This window comes from Armigeres subalbatus, chromosome 3 (assembly GCF_024139115.2).
Source record: "Armigeres subalbatus isolate Guangzhou_Male chromosome 3, GZ_Asu_2, whole genome shotgun sequence".
Taxonomy (NCBI): domain Eukaryota; kingdom Metazoa; phylum Arthropoda; class Insecta; order Diptera; family Culicidae; genus Armigeres; species Armigeres subalbatus.
In genome coordinates this window covers 53,782,802-53,808,664 of record NC_085141.1, presented here as the reverse complement: position 1 = coordinate 53,808,664, position 25,863 = coordinate 53,782,802, and the positions used below count along the sequence as shown (strand labels likewise).

Below are 25,863 nucleotides of genomic sequence, written 5' to 3'. Positions count from 1 at the left end.
TGAAGTAGACTGGTTGAAGGTAAATACACTATAAACAAAGACAGGAGATGTCCATTTGGAATTCCAAATCTACTGTCAGTGTCATTCCAATCGAACAAGAGATCTGCTATTCCGAAGAATCGCGCGTAACATTTGGTGAGAGCCATTTTTAGTGTCTTAATTAGTCTTAATTAGTGTAATTTTTTGTTGATTTTGGGCTAATCAACCTCAACAAATGGTTGAAAATGAACTTTACTTATTTATAGTGAATTCACAACCCGATTTGGGTTGGCGAACGAACGCGAAACATATTCAATATTTTTTAATCATGAACATTTTATGGACCAGTCAGCCAAAATTATGACCGGAGAAGATGTGCTGACAAGCGGCATCTACATAAATTTGCGAAAATTTCTTCGAGATAACGATGCTTGATTTGTTTCAGTTATTTAGGTACTAGCTTTATGTACCCGGCCTTGCTCGGAATTGCCAGATTGGTTTGCAGTTTTCTTTTACAATCGGAAAATGATAAAACCAATTGATCAACAGGGTAATTGTGTTTACTTATTCATACTTTATCATTTGATTAAAAGAAGACTTTTAAGGAAACATTGACTGATTTTGAAGAAGGGATCTTGGGTTTGAAAGGTCTTATTCCGGGAAAACGTCTATTTCTAAAGAAGGAAAAACATTCATCGATTCCGATGCCATATTCGGGCAACGCATATTTTTAAAGAAGGGATCACACCCACCATTGCCTTATTCCAGGCAAATACCTACTGTTGAAGAAGCAATCACATCCACCATTCAGAAGAAAACACATTAATCATTGCTTTTTACTGGGCATACAATTATTCCGATGAACAACAATACCCAATCTCAATAACCAACCGCCCCCCCCCCCCCACATCCCATTCCAAAAGTCCCTTCCAGCCTCTCTATAATAGTTTCTTTTGGGTAGGGATTACGTGCTTACGTGTTTGGTTTGAATTGACCTATGCGAAAAAAAGGTATACTAAACTGTTCGTTTAATGAATATACCCTCTCTCTCATTTAGCTATGGCACTCATACCCAGTCTGATATAGTCTTCCTTAGACAGATAATATGGGTTCCAAATTTGGTGGACATCGATAAATGGGTTCAGAAGTCATGCTGAATTGATCGATAACTAAACAATACCTAATGTCCCACACCCTCCCCTTTTTTTTTAATTACTTAACCACATCCACTAAAATCGCTTCCTTAGGACAGACAATATTTGATACAAATTTGGTTCAAATCGGTCATGAGGCTCAGGATTTACATTGAGTTGATCGATTGCTAAACAATACCCCTCCCCCCATACCCTCCCTCTTTTGTAAAAAACACCCCTACTCCCACACCCTCCCTCTTTTCCAAAGAGCATGCCTAACCCCCTATCGTCCCCTTCTTAAGATAAAGAATTTGTGTTCCAAATTCGAAATCGGCCAAGGGGTTCAGAGTTTACACTGCGTTGATCGATAATTAAGCAATACCGCTCCCCCCATACCCTCCCCTTTTTCGAAGAGCATACTTAATCTCCCTATCGTTCCCTCTGTACGATATAGGATTTGTGTTTCAAATTCGGTTGAAATCGGCCAAGGGGTTCAGAATTTAAACTGAGCTGACAGATAACTAAGAAATACCCCTCCCCCACACCTCTTCCCTTTTCCAAAGAGCATGCCTAACCCCCGATCGTCCCCTTCTTAAGAGAAGGAAATTGTGTTCCAAATTTGGTCGAAATCGGCTAAGGGGTTCAGAATTTAAACTGCGTTGATCAATAGTTAAGCAATACCCCTCCCCCCATACCCTCCTCCTTTTACAAAGAGCACGCTTAACCCCCCTATCGTTCCCTCTGTAAGATAAAGAATTTGTGTTTCAAATTCGGTTGAAATCGGCCAAGGGGTTCAGAATTTAAACTGCGTTGATCGATAACTAAGCAATACCCCTCCCCCCATACCCTCCCCCTTTTCCAAAGAGCATGCTCATCCCCCCTATCGTCTCATCCTTAAGATAAAGAATTTGTGTTCAAAATTTGGTTAAAATCGGTAAATGGGTTCAGAAGTTATGCTGGAACATACATACAAACATACAAACATTGAGTTTTATATATATAGATATGAAATAAAATAATGTAACCTTTGTTCCATTCTTAGAAAATTTCTCGATTGAACGAAAAGTTTGAAAAATTTACGCATTTGAAAGTGATTCATTACTAAATGATTTGGCCTCTATTCTGATCAAGAAAAATACAACTCAGGAGTGGGTCTGTCGACCTAGTAGACTCAGTGAAATTGAGCTCTGAAATGGTTTGACCGGTGTTTAGAACCCGACTTAGTCGAGTCAATACAACCAACTCTGGTATGGGTCTTTCACTAGAGGACTATAGTTGGTTGGTTGGTGGGCAACACCACCATCACATCACAATTTTTGTGTGTCAAGAAAAAACTAGCTCTGGAATGGGTCTGCCGGTGGTTTTGAGGCACTTCTGGATCGAAAATTTCAACTTTAAAGTGGGTCAAATATTGGAAGCAAGAGGGCCAAGAAAAATGGCTTCATATTGTGGATAAGTTTTTAAATTTTTGTGGAAAAATAATTATTTTGTATAAACATTTTGTAATTGTTTATTGCTAATATTGATTTATTTATGAAAATTTTATATTATTTTCAATGGTAAACTTTGATTTCTTTAAGAAAAATTCTTCTTTTATAATTGCAATTTTTACTTTGAAAAGTGCTATTTTTTTGCTTCGTGGATTTTTTATTGTCGGTAGGGGGAAAGACGGCTTTGGCAGGTTTTCTTTGATATGCAAAGAATGTTTAGGCCAAATTTGAGCATAGTCAGACATAAAAAAAACCCCTGCCAGTAATAGAACAAAACCTGCCAAAGCCGTCATTCCCCCTATATGGAAATTTTGAATAATTTAGGGGAAATTTTTTATTTATTCTTTCTACCCTGATTTCTTTATTAGCAATTATTTTTTTTAAAAATAAATAATTCTAATTTTTAAGGGGGAGTTCTTGTTTTATTATTTTTTTTCATCATTGCTTTCGTACAAATTTTCGGTTTCCTGGAATCGGAAATGACGCTGAGACCACACCACTTTGGATGGATGGGAGTAGTCCCTGAAATAATCCACTTAGTAAAAGCTAAATCATTTCAAACCAATGATTTAAGAGTGAATGGTCTTAACTGCTGTTCCAGAAGTCACTTGGTATCGGGTTTTTGTACATCCTTGCACTATGCGGTATTTTAGAGGCCGCAGTGCCGAAATTTCATTAAAATATCATTTTAGAAAATCATGCAGAATCAGGCTTTTAAATAATTATTTCATAATTAAAAACAGGTCGGAAAGCATGAAATGTAAAATCCATAAATATGGGACGAACAAGCACTTGCTCACTTTACCTCGTCGGTTTACTTTACCTTCTATAGCCCTAATGAAGGTAGGATTCGTATAAGAAAATTGACCTGATATTAAAAGAACGTAACCATCAACCTTATTTCTGGGAATTTAAGGTATGAAGATTTACTTCCGCAATTCAGTATAGCGCCTAAACATAGCATTTGTTAACAAACTTCTGCTGCATAATCGATTTTTGATTTAGAACATATATTAAGGCAAATAAGAATGCATTGCATCTGTGTGGGAAAGGTATCCCGAGTAGACGAAAATAGCTCAAAAATATCAAATGTTGATAAGATAGCAAAATGAGATATGGACCTGATTGATATAAGAAATAAAAGATCAGACGATAATATCAATATTTTGCTCTAAAATATCATGAGGAGATCAAGTTATGCTATTTGTAATAAGTGATCAATATCATGTGCCATTAGTTTGTTCTTATCCATAGCATATCTTGATATTTAAATGATATTTCGGTGTAAATTTTTGATATTGTTGTCTGTTCTTTTATCTCTTATATCGATCAAGTCAATATCATGTTTTGTTATTCTGTTCATGGCTTCTGCCCGGGTAATAACTTACTGACTTATCCAAATGAATAAACGTGGGATATTTTGGAATACCACCCACTTTTATTTTATACATCCTACACTGTGACACTGGAGTTGGTGTTTCAGGGCTTGGTAATCGATCTTGTGCCAGGCACTGAATTCCAACGAACGATAAGCGGAAAGGGTGTGCTCGAACCGTTTTCGTTTATGTGGGAAAATTCTGACCTCGTGACAATCAATGGTTCAGCAGAACCACAGTTGAGGATAAACCTGTAAGACTTGAGTCTCTGAGGAAGGTCCCAAACGGACCGAAACGTTGAACAACATTAAATAACAGTGTTTTGATCTGGAGTTATGTGCCCCTGAAAGCGCTATGTAGTTTTGAAATTAGATTCCAACGCGATTCACCTTAAAGGCATTTTGTCTCGTAAGTTTTCCGGCAACGAAATATCATCACAATTATTAAATAAGGGGGTCAAATGCAAAGGGGTGTAAGCGACAAAAACTGAGTTTATATTTTTTTATTCCATACAAATCGTATAGAAGTTCAAAAAAAAAAAAATACTAATTTTCTGTGAATTTTCACATATTTGACAAATAACATACAAACTATATCAACATATTGCCACAAAGCTCTAACACCAATGCATTTTTAGCTGTAGTCAACTAAAATTTGTCCAAAATGTCAATTACACCCCTCTGCTTCTGTAAATTTCAACAATATTATTGAGATTTTCTAAAATTTTGTTTTGTTATTTATTAATCGTATGTGAGCCTGTCAGTTTTTTTTTCTTTACATCAGGGTAAGGAAGTGAATAAATTTTAAGATAGCATTAGCTAGCTATGCTATTCAACAATTGCATGAGATAAAAATATCCATGTAAATCGTTACAACTAGGACATTAAAGCAGTTTGAAGCTTCACTAGGGCATATTTCCCCCTTCCCCTAATCTATGACACCTCAGTCGAACGAAATAAAAATTGTCGACATTCGTAACAATTTTGTAGATAACAAGCTTATGTAAGTGCAACAACCAAGTTGCAGCACAGCAACAGAATTGAACTTTGTTTTGAATCACGTACAACTCCGTTCCATGCAATCATGCATCAACAGATCACCGATGCCCACTTTTCACTCATCTAAATATTTGCAAAGTATTTCAGCTCAAAATGAATCCCGAATGATGAATGACTTAGCGCTTTACAGCTCCAGCGTTCATTGAACTTCTTACGAAGATCATCCTCTCCAGCCTAATAGCACTCCCAATAGTCGCAATTATATCCATCCATATTCGATTCCTAACTCTTTCCCTATCTCTCGTATACACACTCTCTCTCTCGCTTCGCAAGGTACATTTTTCTTACATTCGATCTATCGATTTTTTTTCTACTTTGGTTTGTTTCGCATCGAGCCTATGCCAGGGTACACACATGATAAAATGGTAACGTTTTTTTCTGTTTCGAGAGGGGGCATTTCCTTCAATCTCTTAATTTTCGACTGCTGCGGCGCATGGGAAGCCGGAAACTCACCTCGTTTGAGTTTTTCCGTATCGTGTCGAGGTAGTGATTTTTATTTTGGTTATGCTTTATTTTTCTGCCTCGGATTAAATCACTTCCGTCGGTGGATATCTTCTATACGATTTACTTCTTTTTTTTTTTTTATTTTGGTTCGATCACTGATGATGATGCACAACGTAAGACAATGAAAACCGCGCGACAAAATTGACTGCTTTCTCTAACGGTAACGCAATCGAGAAACAATCCCTTTTAGCTTTTCCGGAATAGAAGAACAAGAGAGCGAGAGTTTTGATTTAGCGTAAGTTTTGGGTTGACTGTTTTTAATTTTTTGTCGTCAACGTTATGTGATGGGAATATCATCTTATGTCGATGCTGAGGTGAGACAAATTTGCTTCCTTCCCTTTTGGAGGCCCGGAATTATAACAATATAAAAACGAACGAAAAAAAAACAATGTAATAATAAGTGATGGTAGTAGAAACACAGATGATGGGAAAAAGGAAGAGAGATGATGATGATGGGTGTTAGCTTAATGAGGCGGGGGAATCTAGGCGTTTTTGCTTCTAGTCTATGGCGGATTACAAACGAGTAACGGTGAATTTTTGAAGTATGGATAGATCAGAGGTGAAAGAATGGAACGAACAGAAAGTAATGGATGAAGGGAACGACCAAAAAAACGAGGAAAAAAAGAGTGGAAGCCATTGGCCCCGTACATACCTGACATGCTGTTTTCGTTTCTCAGACTACTGGCCGAACTCTTGACATTACTGGAAGAGTTGTTGTTGGTGGTGGTGGTGGTCGTGTTGTTCGCACTGGCCGCGGTTGCGGATGCCGCTGCATTGCCGGAAGGGGCGGGACTGTTGCTGGAGGTTTTGCTGATGTGGTTGTTATTATTGTTGACAACGGGCGGGCTGCCGGATGTGTCCATGGAGTCTTCGGGGTCGTTGTCTTCCGAGCGGCTGATCACGTTCTCGTCCCCCGAGGTCGATGTGCCGTCTGCTGCCATTTTGGCCTCCATTAAATCCGGGGAGCCTTGCACAATACTGTCGCTTTCGTATCCATCGTACTCTCCTTCGCCGGTATCGCTACCGGAAAGCTTCCGCGGCCTGCCGCGTTTTCGTTTCTGCTGGGAGAGTGCGGAACCGAGCAGCGGATTCGTCAAAAGCATGCTTTGGCTGGATTTTTGCTTCTGGTGAAGTAACTGCTGTGTCTGTTGCAGTTGTGCCAGTTGTGCGTTCCGACTAGCGGCCGCGGCTAGCTGCTGTTGCAGCTGTTGCTGCTGATTCTGCGGCTGTTGTTGAGATTGATTTTGGTTTGACAAGGAGCCGCTGCTGGTTAGCGACGCCGTTGGGAGGGGAGGTTTATCGTCGTTGACTTCGGTGAGTCCCTTTATTCGTAGACTCTCTGCCACTCGGAGAAACGCGGCGAGGCGGTCCTGATCAACAGAAACCTCTCCGCGGTACATAAAGTCTAGCAGACATTTCATGTCTTTGAAAGGAACATCCTTCAGGATGACGATCGGGTGTTTTTCAGGGTTATCGACAAATAACGCTTGAAAGTACGGACTGCAGGCTGATAAGACCATCTGTGTGAATGAAAAGGTTCGAAACAAAAAAAATAAAACATCATTGCGTTGTCTGATTTTATGGAACAAAGCTCAGACCATCCTATCGCACATCCCAGTCCGTGCACGTTGTCCTGAATGCTTATCGCGCTAACGTGGTACAGTGCTTATCATAACCAAAGCTTTGCCGACAGAGTGAAGCGACAAAAGATAACTACGCAGGGCACACCACCCAACACCGAGAGAGAGAGCGCCAGCGATAACAGAAAAAAATGTTTATTTTTGCCGTGGTACGAGTCCTTTTCTAACTCTTATCGCCCCGGCGCTGGATGGTGGCTATTGCTCGTTATCAGGAGAATTGATTTTCTCCTTCTGCCTTGTACATACACGCGTAAGAGTGTCCGTCTGTCCTGCTATCGGGTTTGGGCGGTGGTCACGTCACATGGGTCGTTTGGGTGAGTCAGGGAGGTACGATAAGCATTTCTGTTTGCTGGTATGAAAAAAAAATGAGTTGTACGGAACTTACCTTGTGTGCTTTTAGGGACTGTCCTTCGACAGCCAGTGTCACATCGGTGAATGTCTCGGCGTGAAGTAACTGATCGAACACCGACAGCAGGTTTGTCTGGTGGTTGTTCCACCGGAGGCAGAATCTTTGGGACGACATGGTTCGCTAATATGCGAGTAGGTTGCTATACGAGATAATAGTACGTTTGTGAATCACGTTCCGTGATGACGCCAATGTCCTTTACTGTTTCCTATTTTTTTTGCGCTGGTTTCCTCCAAAATAGTTGACTCAGAACTGTGTTCTGTCCTGCAAAAAGAGATGAGAACGATGGAAAACACATTATTAGGGTTGATATATTGCGCAACTCTGCAGACTCCCTAAGATGGTATCATCCTACGTTCTATCGGTGGTTGTTGAAAAATTCCCTACGCCTTAAACAAGTCTTGAGCAGCGAGGCCGAGTCCACAAACACTCAGAGCGTCGCTGCCGAGCAGAGCACGGGAAATACACCCACTTGTTATCTCTAACGACGACTATCACAGCCATTCTACAAAGCATTAACCGTAGGACACTGAGCCACGAGTTTCTCCCTGATGCTATTCAAATGATATTCAAACGGGTTCACCCGAGAAGGACTACAAACGACCACGCGCGAATCAAACAAACACGCATCGAGATCGAGTCGAGTGATCTCAACAATCGAAACCCTTCTGTTAGTTAACAGTCCACTGGAAGGTTCCGAAGAAAAAGATATCCATCGGACGACAATATTCACTTGCTGACGACATTCATCTCCAAAGTCAGCCTTGACGCACCCCGATCGCTTCTCCTGGGACGAGCGCGAGGAACATCCAAACTATTTAGCGACCGTAGCCGAGCCACTTCGAACCTAACACGCGGACTACAACACGGTGTTAGGCAAATATTTGTTCGAAACCGAATTCCGGTTTTTCTCGCTAGTAGTTGTCTCCCTTTTTCTGATTGTGTCCCTGCCCTGTACGCAAAAGGATGACAAACGTCGTCCAAAAGCATTTTTTTCCACTTTAGATTTTAAGCGGAGGTGATAAATAGTCAACGACGACGAGAGCACAGAAGATGTTGGAAGATGGCATCATCTTCACCATAATCCTCTTCGGTGTGGCGGCTCCGCGATGATGGCGGTAGCAGCGTAACTGAACAAACAATTTTGGCTGACTATGTGGAAATCGGCCTGTACGGGGCCGAGCTGTTCGTCCGCGCTACTATTTAGCATTTATGATGGAGAGCACTATACCAGCTAGTTGGCTCATTAATGTTTGCTTTATTTCTTGGGGGGATGGATGATTGGGTAATTACCGCAAGTGATCGGTCGCTACAGGATGGGACCTGTTTTTTGGCGACGTTGCTTCGAGGGCTAATAGCGCTCTAGTGAAGTGCGAAGGGATAAATCTGGTATTGAAGAACTTAGATTGAGATCTATTGAGTTTGATATGTTGTGAAAACAATTGAAAAATTATACAAAGAAAAATCCCTGAGACAATTTTTATTATGTTTTGAAATAGTACCTCTTGAAATAAAATAAGTATATCGCCAACATCAAAATACCTGCAACAAAAAAAATTAAACCTGGAGATACCTGACAGGAACCTGCTATTATAAGACCACAATGCCAATGACCACCGTGATTCTTAAAATGTTTTTGCCTTTCTCGTACAACAAAGTTGTACCGAAAGGCTATCATTTCACTCCAAAAACGAACTTTTTATAGAAGCCTCGTAGACCCATAGTGTTATATACCAATCGACTCAGCTCGTCGAGCTGAACAAATGTCTGTCTGTCCGTGTGTATGTGTGTGTGCACACGAAAACCGAAAAACATTAGCCAACTTTTCGTATAGTAATTTTTAACCGATTTTCTCGGAACAAGTTGCATTCGACGGGCGACAAACTCTAGTTGATCACTATTGAATTTCATAACGATCGACCGTTGCGCTTAAAAGTTATAAAGAAAATGGTACATCGACCCATATTAGCACCATATAAGGTTGGTGTCTTGGCTAAATGCGAGAAAGGCAGTATCACTACTCGGTGAATTAAGTTGGTTTTATAATCATCGTTTAGCTAATCCATAATGTCTGATACCCATATTCGCATGATTCCGATCTGTTATCATAATTTCATCATATTTCGGGAACCATTTTTACTGAAATGGATCTTTACGTATTTCTAACGAATTTTCGAGCTGCAGCCACCATTGATCGACAAATGAGTTCCAGATTCTAAGGATATCATAAAAAAGTAATGAAAGTTCACATCACAAACACTGACAGGCAAAGGGAAAATGCATTTTCAACAAAACCCGCAACAACTCCGATGTCCGTAGACTCATCAAAGATTCTTCAAAGATATTACAGTCGACAGGGTCGAATTAGAACCCTTACTTTCAAAATATCGATTAGCTTTCAATCAGATTTCCATACAAAAAATCGTACTGCATTTTCGAGAGCATAATTCCTTGAACCGCAAAGTGCAAAACAAACAAAACAAAAACATCGAATTCACTGCGGATCGGATCCGATCGTGACCTTGAATGTGTCAACCTGTCAGAGGGGGCGACCCATTGCATATTGATTACGCCCCGCGCAAGATTGCTCCATAGAGTGTGCGGACGGATGGATGCAAAACCTGTATGGATGCAAGAAAACATCGTTTCTTCGCATCTCGTCGCAAGTCAAGTTTTCTTGTCCCAACAAATTCAGCGGTTTATTTATTTTGGTTCCCTCTCTGCTGAGCCGCTGCTTCGTCGTTTCGTTTTATTTTCTTCTGCTGTTTGCTGCTTGCTTGATATATTATATCGGTGGCTATAGCCCGTCGATCGTCATCGGTAGTTCCATCACATGTGCGTCGTCGGGGCGATAAGCGCGCGTCCAGTCGCCGCGCGGTGCGAGAGCAACGCATCGAGAGACCTTACTCCATTAAAATAAAACGCTCTAAATTAGTGACGTAATTTCGAGTGTGTCGGCGAATGCGGCGACGACAACAACAACGGGGGCCTACGAGGGTGGATTCGTACTTACCACACTGCCGGTCATGAGTTTAATTTCGAATATATTCCCGAATTAACCGAGCATTGTGTAGTTGGGCGCCTTCTTGCGTTAGGCTGAACCAAATAACCTTCGAGAGCCGAAATCGGTCCAAAAAGCATCCGAGTTACCCTCGAAAATCTTGGGGATGCTTCCCGACGAGTGACTACAAACTTGAGGTCGGAAGTGTACAAATCTTCGGAAGTTCAAGTCATGAAAATGATGTATGGCTATGACTGCTATGTTGCTGCTGCCAAGCTGTGCGGCGCTTCTTTACAGTTACATCATAGTATGCGGCGATGCGATACCTACGTGCGCGACGAAGATGCGAATGAGAGTATCCAAACCGTGCCGAGCTGAGCGTGTCTGGGTGTTGTGTGCTGCGAGTTTGTCATGTGGGAAGGTGGGTGGTTTTCGACAAGTTAGTGAGTGATTATTCTCGACTTTATGAAAAGTTCTGACAAAAAAAGACTAGAAAAGGAGCGGGTATAGGGTGAAGCAGGCTCCGGAATGCACGTTGAAGAACTCGCGAATCGCGAAAGCCGGGCACATGGTTTGGGGATGTTTCCGTGAAACACGGCAGCACAGGAAAGCAACTGCATGCATGGCATTTGAAAAGGTCGTAAGCGCAAAGGATTTGAAAGTTTTGTGTACTTTTTCGACGTGATTTTTTCGGTTGTTCAAACACGTATTGCAAGATGATGATAAATTTCGCTTAACAATTGTGCATCAAAACAATACATACGTCATTTTTAAAGTTAATGCCAGAGTTGCTGTATTTCCATTTGCATTGGCAATGCCAGCCGAGCTGTGTATTGTTCTCCGGAAAGGGGTTAGGGATTTTTTTTTTGTTCTGCCTGCTGCATATTCTATGATGGCGGTGGAATGACTCCCCTGGGCGGAGGGTAATTGCTATTCATATGGGGTAGGGTTTTCTAAAATGGATGTACATGCGGTAGTTTTGTGGTTTCCAGCGTGAAGCGGATGCGGGAGGCGTGGGCCGCACTCGTTCTAGGCTGTGAGGATTTCACAACGAATGGCGAATCTCTTGCGAACGTTTAATTGCTTTTCTGGGATTTTGTTAGATCGCGTAATGCTTATTCGGAGAGGATTCGTAATATGCGAGGGGGTTTTCAAGACAATATTGCACTCATATTTTGGCAATAAAAGTCGTTGTTAGTCAAAGTATTGTCATGGCGGAGTTTCAAAAATCGAAGACGCTCTTCTAAGTTCTGTCATGAATTCGAGGTAGTATGAATAATCTGGTAATAACAGTAATCTGCTATTACAATATCAATTTTTCATGTATTTTTTGGAATTTAATAAAGATTTTCTTCTATTAACCTGCAGAAAACCTCTACATTTTTGCTCAAACCAATGTAGAACCAAATGTTAAAAATCATAATTTAGTAGTAACGGTGTCGTATTTTGTATACGATTTAACGGCCTACATATAAAAGAACGTTTGTGTCAAATTGCAGAGTTCCGACTCAAGTTTGGAAACAAAATTAAAAAAAAAATCAATCTAATTTGTCCTTATTATGCTTGGCGGGAGCGGCGTGAAGCGAAATGACGATTTTTCTTCTTTCTGAAATTTTTCTCGAGGATTTTTTTTAAATTTAAATGGAATTTCTAAGAAATATCTTTGGCAAAATTTACACAATTTTCCTGGGAAATTATTCCCAATTTTCATTCCAGTAGAAGTTCATCGAAGCTGTTTTGGAATTTTCACACAAAAATATCTGACTTTCCAAAAGAATTACTTCGGAATTTTCTCGGGATAATTCTCGGAAAATAGTTCATAATTTTCTCAGAATTTTTTTCGGAATTCGGATGAGTTTTCCTTAGATTTTTTTCGGAATTTCCTCGGTAAATATTTTGGAAATTCTTTGAAAAACTCTTAATAAAATCTATTAGTTTCCTTTCTCAATTTTCCAAGGAAATTCCGAAGATTTTTCCGAGATTTTTTCAAAAACACTCTAAAGAAAAGAAAATTCCGAAGATTTTGCAGAGGAATTTCCAAAAATTTCCGGAGAATTTTCCAAAAATATCCTGAAGAATTGCCCAAGAAAATTGTGAAGCTTTTCTCGGGAAAATTCCATACAATCTTCTCTGGAAGTTCCAAAGAATTTTCCGTAGAAATTGCAAAGAATATCCCAAAGAAGTTAAAAAAAACAAAAAATCTGAGAAATTTTTTTCGGGAATATTCTATAGATTTCGCCGAGAAAATTCGGAAGATTTTTTCGGGAATATTCCAAACAAGGAAAGGAAAAGGAATTCAAAACAAGGAAGATTTTTTCAAAATATTTATTTGGGACCAAATATGTTTCCAAAAAAAAAAGAAGAAATTTTTTTTTCTCAAAACATTCTCCTGAATTTCCTTGGAAAATTCAAATGATTTCCTCGGGAAATCGTTTGGAATTCTCTCTAATACTTTTTTCGTAATCTTCTTATTTATAAAAATGAAATGGTCTGTGTTCGTATCCGCATAACTCGGAAACGGCTGGATGGATTTTTTTCATTTCTTCAGAAGAAACATTCGTTATCGTTTCCGACGGGTTTATATGATATTTCCTTATGCGAAAATCACGGGTAAGATGGAGTAAATCGTGAAAAATTAAAATTAAGAATCGTATGAAAATTTCGCATGGGAAGTTCACAACGCGCGTTTTCGCCTACTATGCAGGACAACGTCTGCCGGGTCCACTAGTTTCTTAAAAAAATCAGGAGATTCTTAGGAAATTCCGGACAAATTTTCTAAATTTTCTCAAAAAAATTTCTGAGAAATTCCTTGGAGTTTTCCCCCAAAAGTTTTCGAAAAATTCTCGGGAAAATCATCGGAGTTCGAGAATTCTTCGGAATTACCTCGGATAAACTTTGTAAATTTTCTCGTGAAAATGTTCAGAATTATGTCTGGAAATTCTTCGGAACTTTCACTGGAAATCTTTCGATTTTTTTTTCGCAATTTACGCGGAAAATTCTTCAAATTTCCTACGGATTTTTTTCGCATTTCCTTGGGAAATGCTTGGAAATTTCCTCTGAAAAATTCTTTGGAATTCTCTCAGAAAATTCTTTGTTTTTCACGGGAAATTTTTTGGAATCTCAACAGAAAATTCTTCATAATTTTCATGGAAAGTACTTTAGATTCTATACGCTGGAAAATTTCGCGGGAGAATCTTCTAAACTTTCTGGAAAAATTCTCCGAGAAATTCTTTGGAGTTTTCCCGGAAAAATCTTCGAAATTTTTCGAAACAAATCTTCGAGATTCTCAGGAAATTCTTTGGAATTTCCGCGGATTTTTTAAATTTTCTTCTGAAAATTATTCGGAATTTTCTTGGGAAATTCTTCGAAATTTCCTCGGCAAAATTTTCGAAATATTCTTAAGAAAATGGTTGGATTGTTGTCTGGAAATAAATGCTCAACAGAAAATTCTTCGGAATTTTCACGGAAAATCCTCTAAATTTACTCGGAGAATTCTTCGGGAAATATTTTAGTTTTTCCTGAAAAATCTTCGAAATTTTCTCGTAAAAACGTTGAAAATTCGCTCGAGGATTTTTTCAAATTTTCCTCGAAAATTCTGTGGAATCCCCTAGAGAAAGTCTTAGAAAATTTCGTCGGTAAATTCTCGAAATTTTCTCGAGAAAATCTTCGAAATTTTCGGAATTTCCTTGGAAAATTGTTTAGAACTTTTTTCGGGATATTATTGGGAATTTCCCTGGAAATATTTCGTTTTTTTTCAAAAGATTCTTTAGAATGTATTCGGGAAATTCTTCGGAGTTTTCATGGAAAATTCGTTGGAATTTCTTTGGGTCGTTCATTAGATTTCTTTTGGGAAATTGGAGTTTTATTGGAAAAATATTTGGAATTTCCTTGGAAAATTTGTCGAAACTTTCTCGGGAAATTCTTTCAGAATTTCCACGAATTTTTTTTTCAATTTTTCGGGAAATTCTTCGAAATTTTCTCATGAAACTCTTTGGGATTTTTATTAGAAACTTTTAGAAACTTTCATTGGAAATTTTTCCGAATTCTCGTGGGTATTTCTTTGAAATTTTCTTGGGAAACCCTCTAGTTTTTCTTTGCAACTTTTTTTTTAATTTGCTTGCACTATTTTTTCTCGAGAATGTTTTTGGATAATCCTTCGAAATTTTATTGGAAAGTTGTTAGGAACTTTCCCGGAAAAATCTGCGAAATTGTCTCGGGAAATTCTATCAGAATTTCCTTGGATTTTTATTTTATTTTCCTCGGAAAGTTCTTCGAAATTAATTCGAGAAAATCTCCGGAATTTTGTCTGGAAATCTTCAGAATTTTCCCGGAAAACTGTTAAGAATTTTTTTTAGATATTCTACGGAATTTTCTCTGAAAATGTTTCTATTTTTTTGATGAATTTTCGAAGGAATTCTTGGGAAATTACTTTTGAAATTGTTCATAATTTTATTGGAAAATCCACCGGAACACAATTTGTTTGTCGAATTCCACTTTCGTTGAAATATTTAGATGATCCATTGAAAAAAAAAATACGCGAGATGAGGAGATATTTTTTTTAGGTTACAGAAAATCAGACGATACTTCCCACTAAAAAGAGCTTAAAATATTTTTTCTGAACCCAAATTACCCAATCTTCTGTCTTCGGATAAATCGTTCACTCTTCAGATAAATAAAAAAACGTGGCGATAAAATTAGGGGTAAACAAAATCGGTACCTAAAACGGGTGATGCCCCTACACATGATACAAAAAATATCTCTTAGACTCCCTGTCTTTAATACTTTGAATGCCAACATTTACATCGTATTGTTTTTTCATGATGTACTTTCTGCAAGCAAGTTCGGCTCAGCACAAAAAAAAACACAGATTTTATTTTATTTTTACCTAACCCAAGCGAAATTTCTTGACTTTCAGGGTTTTCCCAACACACGTGGCAGTCGAATCACTTTCATATGATTTAGAATTGTTCGAAATGTGCAGTTTTATATGAAATAAAGAGACATTCGATACACAGTGTCGACCCGGTTTTGTCTACCCCCGATTTTATCACGTTTTCGACCCGATTTTGTCACCACAAAAACATTTAAAATTTAAGTCGATCTTTTTATTTTTGTAAATAATACCGCAAGCAACTATGATTTTCATGAAATAACTTTCACCACTTGTGGTTTATTATAAATCGTTTCTAAGTACCTGTCAACTATTTTTTAAGCTTTTTCGACAAGAAATAACGGGAACCGTTCACGCATTTTACCTTTTCAAGGTATCGGAGCAATAATAAAAAATGAATCTAATTAAATAAATTTGTTCACAAAACGTATAACAAAATATAAAAAAGTTTGTCTTACAGACTGCAATCCTCACAATAGAAGTGAAACCGTGAGCTGAATCATTTGAATCTTTTTCAAAAGCGTTCGTCATTCAAATAGGACGACCCAACTAGAGTAATAATTGCATAAGTAAATATTGGAGGAAAAGTCTCTCACAGAACGTTTCTTTGTTGCGAGGCTCTCTACAATAAGCATCGAGATATCCTCCATCGGCTGGTTGTGACCTAAATATCCGCTATACCGACCGTGCGACATAAGGCAAAAACAGATGGATGAAAATCTAGCGCTGTCATAGAAAGAAGCCGATAACATCTTTGAATACACGACACACTACAGAGTGCAAGTCCCATCAGTGATGGTGGAGGGCCCCAACAGCCCGAGGTTGACTGCACACACAAACAGCAGCAACGGGGCGGCGCGGCGCGGCATCATCGTTCCTCGCAGTCCTAATCTCCTTCATATACAGACATAGATTTCCACCGTCATCCACCCGAGCAGCCGGGTGGCGGCAGCTAATATGCAATGGGATGGCGCGGCGCGCGGCAGCGGAAGACGACGATCAGGCCGCCAGATACCCGTCGCTGACGTCCGTCGCGCGTCCACATCCACGGCAGAGCAACGGAGACAACGCGATGAATCGACTTCCGGAAATGCTACATTTAATTATAGCCGTTCTCTGTGCCCCCTCCCCTTGTGTTCCCGTCCCGTTTCGCATGGAGTGGAGGTATCCCATCGACGAGTTGTCCCCATTATTCCTAGCTCTGCCATGCACAACACACAGCTTCCCGCGAACGCGCTTGCCCATCCATGTGACGGGGCCACCAGTCCAGTCGCCCCGCTGCCACCGCGTTTTCCCTAATGGCGGATATTGGCTCGCTACTCACCAACACAAACAGCCCAAGTTCCCCGTTTTTTTTCGCTATTTATGGGCGCAGGAAAAATACAAAAGACAGGAAGAAGCTGATGCGGTCCGGTCGTAAAACAGCAGCAAACAGACTCGAACTCAGTGCGGCGGCAATTGCGCATCCAGCGAACCGTGCTTCTGCTAGCCGCGTTCGTCTCTTCCATTATTCTTCTTTCGGTGGGCGCTGCCCGATGGATTCTGATTACGAGGCTGCCTATAGCTTTCCGAATGAATTCCACCATGACATAGTGGAGCGGCGGAGAATGGACACGGCCGGCGCGCTGATGATGGGAAAACATGCACCCTTTTGTGCCGAGAGTTCGCACCCTCCTTATTGTAGGTGAGCGTTGCGAACGTGTGTGTCCATTGTTTTCCACGGTGAAGGCGGATACCCGGCCAGAAGATACGACTCGTCGTACATCGATTCGTTCCTTGGTTACTTACGGTACTTGCGCAGTAGGCTAGCAACCGAACCGAACCAGGATCGCCAACTCATCGCACGCGAGGGGTCTCACGTTTTCAACTCCGATTGGAAACCAATCGCGTATCCCCTGGTCGGGATTTAGCCACGTCCCTATCATCTCGCAAGGGGTAGAGAATCCGTGTACACACGCATACAAACGCAACCCCCTAGCGGCAGCAGAACTCTACGTGCGCAGCACAGCTAGAGAGCAGGCATAATTCGCCATATTTATTTTCCGCTTTCCTGTTGCCTGGCTGTTTGCCTGCTGTGTTATACCCGCCTCCTCCCGGGGCCTATACCCATTGCAGAGATGCTCCTGCCGAGGCGATTCCTCCCGGCCACGACGACGACGAGGACTGAATGCCATTTCATTCCATTTTGCTTGCTCTTCTCGTCCTCGCCAAATTCGACTTCGTGGCATTCAGCAACCCCTAGACGACGACGATGGCATAAGCTGGCTGGAGCGAAAACATCATGAAACCTCCTCTCTAATGTCTGCCTTCTATATCTATCCTCCATACCATGACCAAAGATGACGACGACGCGACGGCAGCGATGGGAAGCATAAGGAGTGAGCGTCGTCGTCGTCATCGTAGCGTGAGACCTTTCTGGTGGTGAAACTGCCTCTGCCTATTTATCTGTATTGCGGCTTCGCTATTTACAGCGTTTGTTGGTTGGCCACCGCACCGCAAAGAGCCAAGGGGGAGGAATGAAGCGGGGGACACGACACGCCGGGAAGCGAGTGCTGCTCCTCGCGAGAGGACAAAACGAGCTCACATAGGAACGATAAAAAAAATGTGTGGAAAAATAGCGTTCTATCATCCTATCGTCGCTACTGTGGCGGTTGTTCGTTGCGGTCGGCATTCGATGAGCACAGCACAACAGCATCGAGAAGCTCTCTACGCGCGGAACTAGTTGAAAATTGTGAAAAAGGGACGGCCCCACCCGAATCGAATCACCGTGGAAAGGAGGGCGTTTTTGGGTTGAAACAATTTAGTTAGAGCTTGATGAGATAATTTATTGCAGTCAAACCGTGCAACGGAACGCGGTACGTAACAGTTTTGAGAAGAATGATGAATGCAGGACAAGCCATTGCCTATAGGTTAATGATGACCGATTACAATTTGATGAAAAAATCTTATCGTAAAAAGCCTTGGAATTTAAACCAAGCGAAAATACGACAGTTTCAAGTGCATTGCTGACTTAATGCAGAATATTTCTCAAGTACTCACGAGAACGTAGATCTAATGATGCTTGATTCTTTATATTTCGCATAGTTAATTGATTTCAAATGATTAGTTACCCTTTGGGTCAGCATAAATTCACTCAAATGTGATTTAAAATTTCATGTAGACGAAAGTTCGAGACCAATCCGCATAGTCGATAAGACAACTTGACTACCATTGAAAAATCAGTTTTGTCATTGGCATTCATTTGCACAATTTCCCCAGAACTTTTTCAGAAGCTAGATATCAATTCATGAGCTATGACGAAATTATAGCGCTTGAATGATCGAACAAATTTATCTAAAAAGATGTCATTCAAATGTCATTATGTCAAATGATACGTGACATTTGAAAGAGATTTCACTCTCTAGCCTCAGATGTTATATTTAGAGTAACGTATTTTTGTACAAAAATTTATGACTGTTCAATCGTTGAGTTCTTTAAAAATTTAGAAAAAAATCTGGCTTCTAAAAAAGTATTGGGCATTTTACGAAACTACTTAAAATTTTAGCATCTTTCAACACTTCAAAACAGAGGAGAGCATTTGTTTTGTGGCGTAATGATAAATGTTCCTGACTAAGCCTCTGTTCATGTTTTGCAATCAAAATTTTCAATGAAAATATGAAATATCATTTCGAGCAAGTAATTTCCAACCATTCAATCATTAATTCATCACTAAACATGTCAACTATGTGCAAAACAAAAAACCATAATAGTATGTTCAAGACAGTTTTCGTTAAGAATTACAGGAATAAAAATAATAAACTAAGGAATTTTGTGGATTGTAAATTGAAACAGAAAGACTAGGGACAGAGCCAGATTTAATTCCGGTTTCAATAGGCTAACAGTATTTTCAGTGTGTTTGATTAAATTTCACTACTCATAGCGAATATTATTTTCTATTATCCATCCAAGTTGTTGATTTGTTGTCCACTCACTTTGTCACATTTTGTAAGCCTATTTTTAAAATGTGTGGTGACAAAACCAGAGTCAATAAAGAAAAAAAGTTATTGCTGGCTTAAAAAGGAAAATATAACAACTTGCTTAAAATATATATAAAAATAAAAATTACTGGAAATAGGGAAGGCATATTCAATACAGTGACGAACAAAACAGTAAGATTATCATCTTTCAAATTGAGTTAAATTGGAAAATAAAGGGCAAATGCATTGAAAATCATGTTTTTTTTGCAGCTACAGGATTCGAGCTTTTTTAAAATGCACTGTTCGAAACATTTGGCGCCGTCTCAGATTTTGGAAATTGTGTGCCTCCCCTAGCAGCACAATCCAGACGGATTTGGTTGCAGCAACTCAAATGTGACTAAATTAAACATATGGTCATAGAAACGTATGTGCTATGTACATGTGTGCTGCTCGGGCTCAAATGAAAAATAATTAACCTCTAAAAGATTTTCAGCTCACTGAGAGCGCTTTTTCTAGAGGCTAACGTCCTAATATTCTAAAATCTCCTACGGTTCGAAACATTTTGGGGTACCTTAGTTTTTGGAATAATTCCTAAAGTGCATCATTTAGAAAAAAATCCACCTCTGTAACAGTTCCGCCTAACAGGAGAGATTTCTAAGAACACATAACATTCTCAAATTGTCTTCTACAGCGATATTTACACAATACCAAATAACCAATCGAGCAGCAGATGTGTAGTAAAGATGTGCTTGAATGAGACACTTGCTTGACTACGTGACGCGCGTCGCGTCGCATCGCATGTCGCGTTTACTCTGGCGAGTACCTTAGCCTTCTCAAATGAAAACTAATCAACATCTGAAATATTTTCAGCCTAAAATAATCGTGTTTTTGAAAAGATTCCCCGCCTTAATATTCTCAAATTATCATTTACACAATTTCCGCTCCTTCCTTGTATGCATTTTTTTTTAATATATTAATATCTTGCGCCCTCTAATATTTCGTTAAATGCAGGGAATCCATATTCGAGCATCGCCTAACAATATACCCTTTGTCAGAACCTGAACACAATACGACAAGAATCATTTGCCTTGCATGCTCTGATATTTCCGAGAATACGACGCAATTTTTGTAATCAGAGTTAGATTCTCGAATATTTCCATGAAAGTAGAAACTACGATAGCATAAAACCGAAATTTGCTCTAGAGAGAATGCAAAATAACGGAATGAAAAGTTAGCAACAAAATTGTCTTCTTTTTTGTCGTGGACAAAATTTTTCGGATCTTTGTCATTATTATCTCCGACAGAAACAAAGCTTTGTCGTTGGTTCTCTTTTGTCGCTTGTTTCGCTTGAGCATCGACGAAAAATCGATTCTCTGGTTAAATATAAATCCTTGTGCACCTCGAAATAAAAATAATCAACTTCTGGAAGATTTTCCGCCCCCTTATTATTCTCAAATTGTCCTCTGAAGAATTCCCACTTTAGAAAATAAAAATTTGTAGGTGCCTCAAAAGAAAAATAAAAACCTCTGGAAATTTTTCCATCCCCTTGGAGGGCGTTTTTGAGAAGTTTCCGCCCGTTACAGACAGATTTAGTCCGGGTGCTACTCTACTGCAGCTCCATTGACCCATTCAGACTGCCTGGTGTTTCATGACCAGTCCGAGGTCAATTTTGCTCACAATAAGACCGCCCGGTTTATGCTACCATTATCAAACGGATATTGGATCCATGGACAAACTTCCTTTAAAATCCAACTCGTATTTAGTTTTTTTTTTTAATTGAACTCATAATAAAAAGTAAAGAAACAATCTAACCAAATTAATCCATTTTGCTGTTAGCGAGTCAGAGGAGAACACTTTCAGGACCAGCTTTTCGACGAGTGGCCTTGGTTATAGTTGACACCAGAGCTTTAAATAATCAAATAATTCTGATGAAGCCCATCGGCCTTCTTTGTCACCCTCACTTCGTAACATATTCATATTCGGCTGAACATTGACAATTTCCAAACAAATATCAGTCAGTGAATATTTATTTAGATTTCGTAAACTAATAAATTACTGTACAACTGAACATTTAAAATTCAGGGCTGCCCAACGTACGGCCCGCGGGCCGGATGCGGCCCTCGGCTCCATTTTTTGTGGCCCGCGGCGTGTAAGAAAAATTAACTCAGATTATGCCCGTCAGATTTTCTAGCTGGCTCGGGAAACTATTTTTTATTATTCATTATTAAATACGTAAGTTTTAAATCAAATCTCGAAACGAAAAATTATATTATATCTAATTTGAAATTAATTTGAAATGATTGCATAGAGCGATCTCAAGACACAAAAAATTGATGTAGAACATCGCTTTTTGAATAAAGGAAGATCCATTAATTATGAAACATCTGAAATTTTTGTATGGATCGTCACAATTAGGCCACCCCCTTCTAAGCATTACGTAATTTGTGGGCGCTCCCCAAAGATTGGCACGAGTAGTTTACGTTTACGTTGAAAAAAAAAAGGAAGGCCGGTTTGCTTAAGGTCACTCCTGACAGAATCCAAGTTTTAAAGTGCTCGTGTTTTCGGGTGCACACCATTCGATACGGAAGCAGCGCACAACTGTCATTTTTATTTTTTTACGCATGCTGCGACGCAGCAAAGCTGAATCAACAAAAATGACAGTTGTCCGCCGCCTCCGTATCGAGTGGTGTGCCCCCGAAAGCGCGAGCACTTTGAAACTTGTATTCTGTCAGGAGTGACCTTAACTTGCTCAGAAAATTTTGCTTTATTCAACGAAAAAAAACTGAATCCAAGCATTCTATGAAATATGATATTTGGCTCAGGTAGAGAACAAAAGTTGGTAGAGTTTCAAAGGTAGAGTGCTCAGTCAATTTAAATCTCCATTAATTGATTCAAAAAATGATACAGTGAATACGAAGTCAGAAAATGCAGTACGGGCCAATTTTTCTGTCGGTAATATTTTGGCAAAACGGGTAAAACCTTTCCAGGACAAAGAGCTTGTTAAGGAAAGCATTTCAGTTGTTGTTTAAGTACCTACATCGTGTGTCCTAAGGAAATAGCCTCCTTCAGTAGCACTAGTTTGCGCGGAACACGTTGAAGAGTACAAGTTCTCACAAACAAACGATGAAAATACTGACGTGAAAAACGTGGCAAAGGTGGCTGTCTTCATAATTGATGGTCATCTTCGAATGACAGAGAAATTAGCAGCTTTGATCCCTATACTGCCGTGCCAAGCATAGTTGTCCCATGTCGTTTTTTACGATGCCATTCCCTCTATGCTGGCGGTGTCGCATTTTTTTCAGATAAGTTATTTCTCTATCAGACTTCATGTCTAGGCTTGCCAGCAATCCTTTCTAGATCTTAAATCCGTTGATGAATTCTTTTGTTGCCCACCAGGGAGCAAGAAGGCCATCAACTAAAAACGACATGGGACAACTATGCTTGGGACGGAGTATACAGGGAGCAACTAACTGGCAAAGGTAAAGGCTGGCTGGTAAAGTAACGAAATTCCCATTTTCAACACCGTTTACCGATGTGATATGTTTCAAATGGATCCCTAATGCAACGACGAAAAAAAAAATAAACACGAACGGTTGTTTGAAAGCATTGAAATCGTGTTTCGTTTTTAGTGAATAAAAAAACACTGATAATTTTGAAAATATTCAAAAAGTTATGTACCGAATATGTTCTGGCCCGCCAGCAAGTGTGAATTCTAAAAATTGGCCCGTGGCTTGAAAAGGTTGGGCAGGCCTGATGATGATTTCAACAATTACTCACATAGATCTGGCTCCGACGTTAAACTGAGGGACAATTTTAGTGCCAAAAGTCAACATAATCAAAGCCAATTATGTTTTCTTTAAACTGAGTAAGTCATTCTATGTTTTGAATAGTCATGCGACGTTTGTCAATATTCAGCCCGAAGTTGTTTCGTGAAGGTGAATATTTTATGCTCTGGTTGACACATAATGTCATGGAGACGCCTCCGTCTCGTAGGTGGTTAGGGCGTTTTTTTCTTCGCAAAAGTTGTTACAGCTTCGTTGGATGTGGCAGAGTGAGTGGCTGCGTTGCTGGATGCCGTCCCGGTGGGACCGAGTTTGCCCATAGTTTGTTGGAATGGAACACGAGACAATTCGGTAACATCAGTAATGACTACCAGAACCTTCGCGAATGGGAAAGATATTTGAGAAGCTTCCGCTACTTATGTTCTTTTTTTTAATTTCTTTATTATAGTGATTTTTTCGATGGAATTAGAAGTTCATCACTTTTCTGGTGTAGTCCACAAACGACGTAACTTTTATTTTTTTTAAAGGAGGGGTGTTTGTGATGAAGTGTGACGATAGGGAGTAAGGGCGTGTGCCAACCGGAAAAGCACACATGTTGCACAAAAGTTTCAGTAACCCAAATGCAACCAAATTTAGTCACATTTGAGTTGCAGCAACCAAATCGGTCTTGATTGTGCTGCTAGGGAATGCTTTTTTGAGCAACTTCCGCCCTAGACAGTCAGCATCATTGAATCAGCAATTCCTAATATTCTTAATCATTGTCCTCTACAGGACTGAACCACAATATATTTTAAAAATCAGATTTCGGACCATATTCGTTTTTGGCAACAATTTTTATTTTATTTTATTTTTTTTATTTTTTTATTTTTTATCTTTATTATGAACCGCGTAAAACTTATTTTCAGCTTAAAAAAATTGCTTAAATATCAAAACCAGCGAAAAAAATGGCGTAAAAAGAATTTTTCAAGAAAAATGCTTAGATTTCAAAATCCGTGTAAAACAAATGTCAGTGTCACAATTGGTGAAGAAATCAGGAGAAGTATCAGGAGAAAACAAAAACCATTCGATTTTTGCAAGATAAATGTACCGAACGTGTTGCCAAACTCGAATGGTGTCTGTAATGAGGAGCGATAGAGTTATCCGGAAGATTTTGTATAAAAGAATTTCTTCCGGAAACGTCCGTTTCAAAGTGGTTTGCTGGGATTTCATGATCCCATGATTGTGGATGCTATTCCGATGCTAGAATTTTGCGATCCTTATGTTTTTGGTTATGAACAGAAGCAACGAAGCCACATCCGGAGGATGTGCTTCTGGATGCTTTCGGATGCGTCAGTTTTAACGTTTGATGACGGCAATTGATGTTCCGATGCAAGAATCATGTGATCCGAATGTTTTCGGCTATGAGAAGGAACAAATCTCGGGTACTTATTCAAAAGGACGTATGTGATTTTGTAAACAAAGATTCAAACGTCGATTTGTCCAATCTGATGGCACTCCCTTAGCCGTGGGGTAAGACGCGCGGCTACAAAGCAAGACCATGCTGAGGGTGGCTGGGTTCGATTCCCGGTGCCGGTCTAGGCAATTTTCGGTTTGGAAATTGTCTCGACTTCCCTGGGCATAAAAGTATCATCGTGTTAGCCTCATGATATACGAATGCAAAAATGGTAACCTGGCTTAGAAACCTCGCAGTTAATAACTGTGGAAGTGCTTAATGAACACTAAGCTGCGAGGCGGCTCTGTCCCAGTGAGGGGACGTAATGCCAATAAGAAGAAGAAGAAGATGGCACTCCCACGCAAACCAACACCACCAACAGGTAGCCGAAGGCTTCCCCTACCTGTCTGTGTTGATGGTTTGCGTGGGAGTGCTATCAGATTGGACAAATCGACGTTCGAATCTTTGTTTACAAAATCACATACGTCCTTTTGAATAAGTACCTGAGAAATATATCATCCGTATGGTTTTGTTTACAAAATGCACTTCCAGATGCATCAATTCTATCGTTTTTTGACGGAAATTGACAATACCCAGTATGCAGATGCTGTATCGATTCAGAAACCATGAGATTCGGAGATTTTCGACAATAAAAGCGAAACAAAAAAAGGGAGGAATCTTCCGGATGTAACAGTTGTATATTTTCATGTCGGGAATTGATAATCTCCAGATTGAAGATGCTGTACCGATCCGGGAGCCATGTTCCTTGTGTTCTGTAAAATGTGAAAAGGAACGAAAATTCATCTGAGAGATTTTGTTTACAAAAAGCACGAGATAGCGTCCCGAATTATCTATTGCATTGAAATTTGTCGGAAATTGATAAACCTCAGAACGCAGACACAATTACAATGCTGGAATCTTGCGATTCGTTAGTTTTTGATTATTAAAAGAAACGAAAAAATCTCCACCGTGAAGATGAGGACGTCTATTTTTTTCTTTTTCTTATCTCCGTTGTTTTTGCTCTTGTCTCAGTTCTATTGTTCTATGTACTAGTACGCACATTTGACCATTCGGAAGATGCTCTCTCCATCATTCGTGGTACCGATGACTTGCTGAAAACCCCTAGATCCAAATTCTTACGCTATCCGTCCTAAAGTTATGTAAAACCTTTAACCACGACTTGCCACGAGTGCGTTGGTCTATGTCTCACTGACT

General features: G+C 39.7%; 1 protein-coding gene across 4 annotated transcripts in view; it reads right to left on the bottom strand.

The window, feature by feature from the left end:
• Nucleotides 1–25,863, bottom strand: part of LOC134226666 (protein tramtrack, beta isoform) — a 66,399-nt gene that overhangs the window by 24,027 nt on the left and 16,509 nt on the right. For all 4 annotated transcript variants that reach the window (XM_062707582.1, XM_062707578.1, XM_062707580.1 and 1 more), the window contains 2 exons: nt 7,566–7,850; nt 6,193–7,060 (listed from right to left, as the gene is read on the bottom strand). In XM_062707582.1, the coding sequence (XP_062563566.1) occupies nt 6,193–7,060; nt 7,566–7,703 (1,006 nt within the window). In that variant the 5' untranslated portion in view covers nt 7,704–7,850. The remainder of the gene's footprint in view (nt 1–6,192; nt 7,061–7,565; nt 7,851–25,863) is intronic.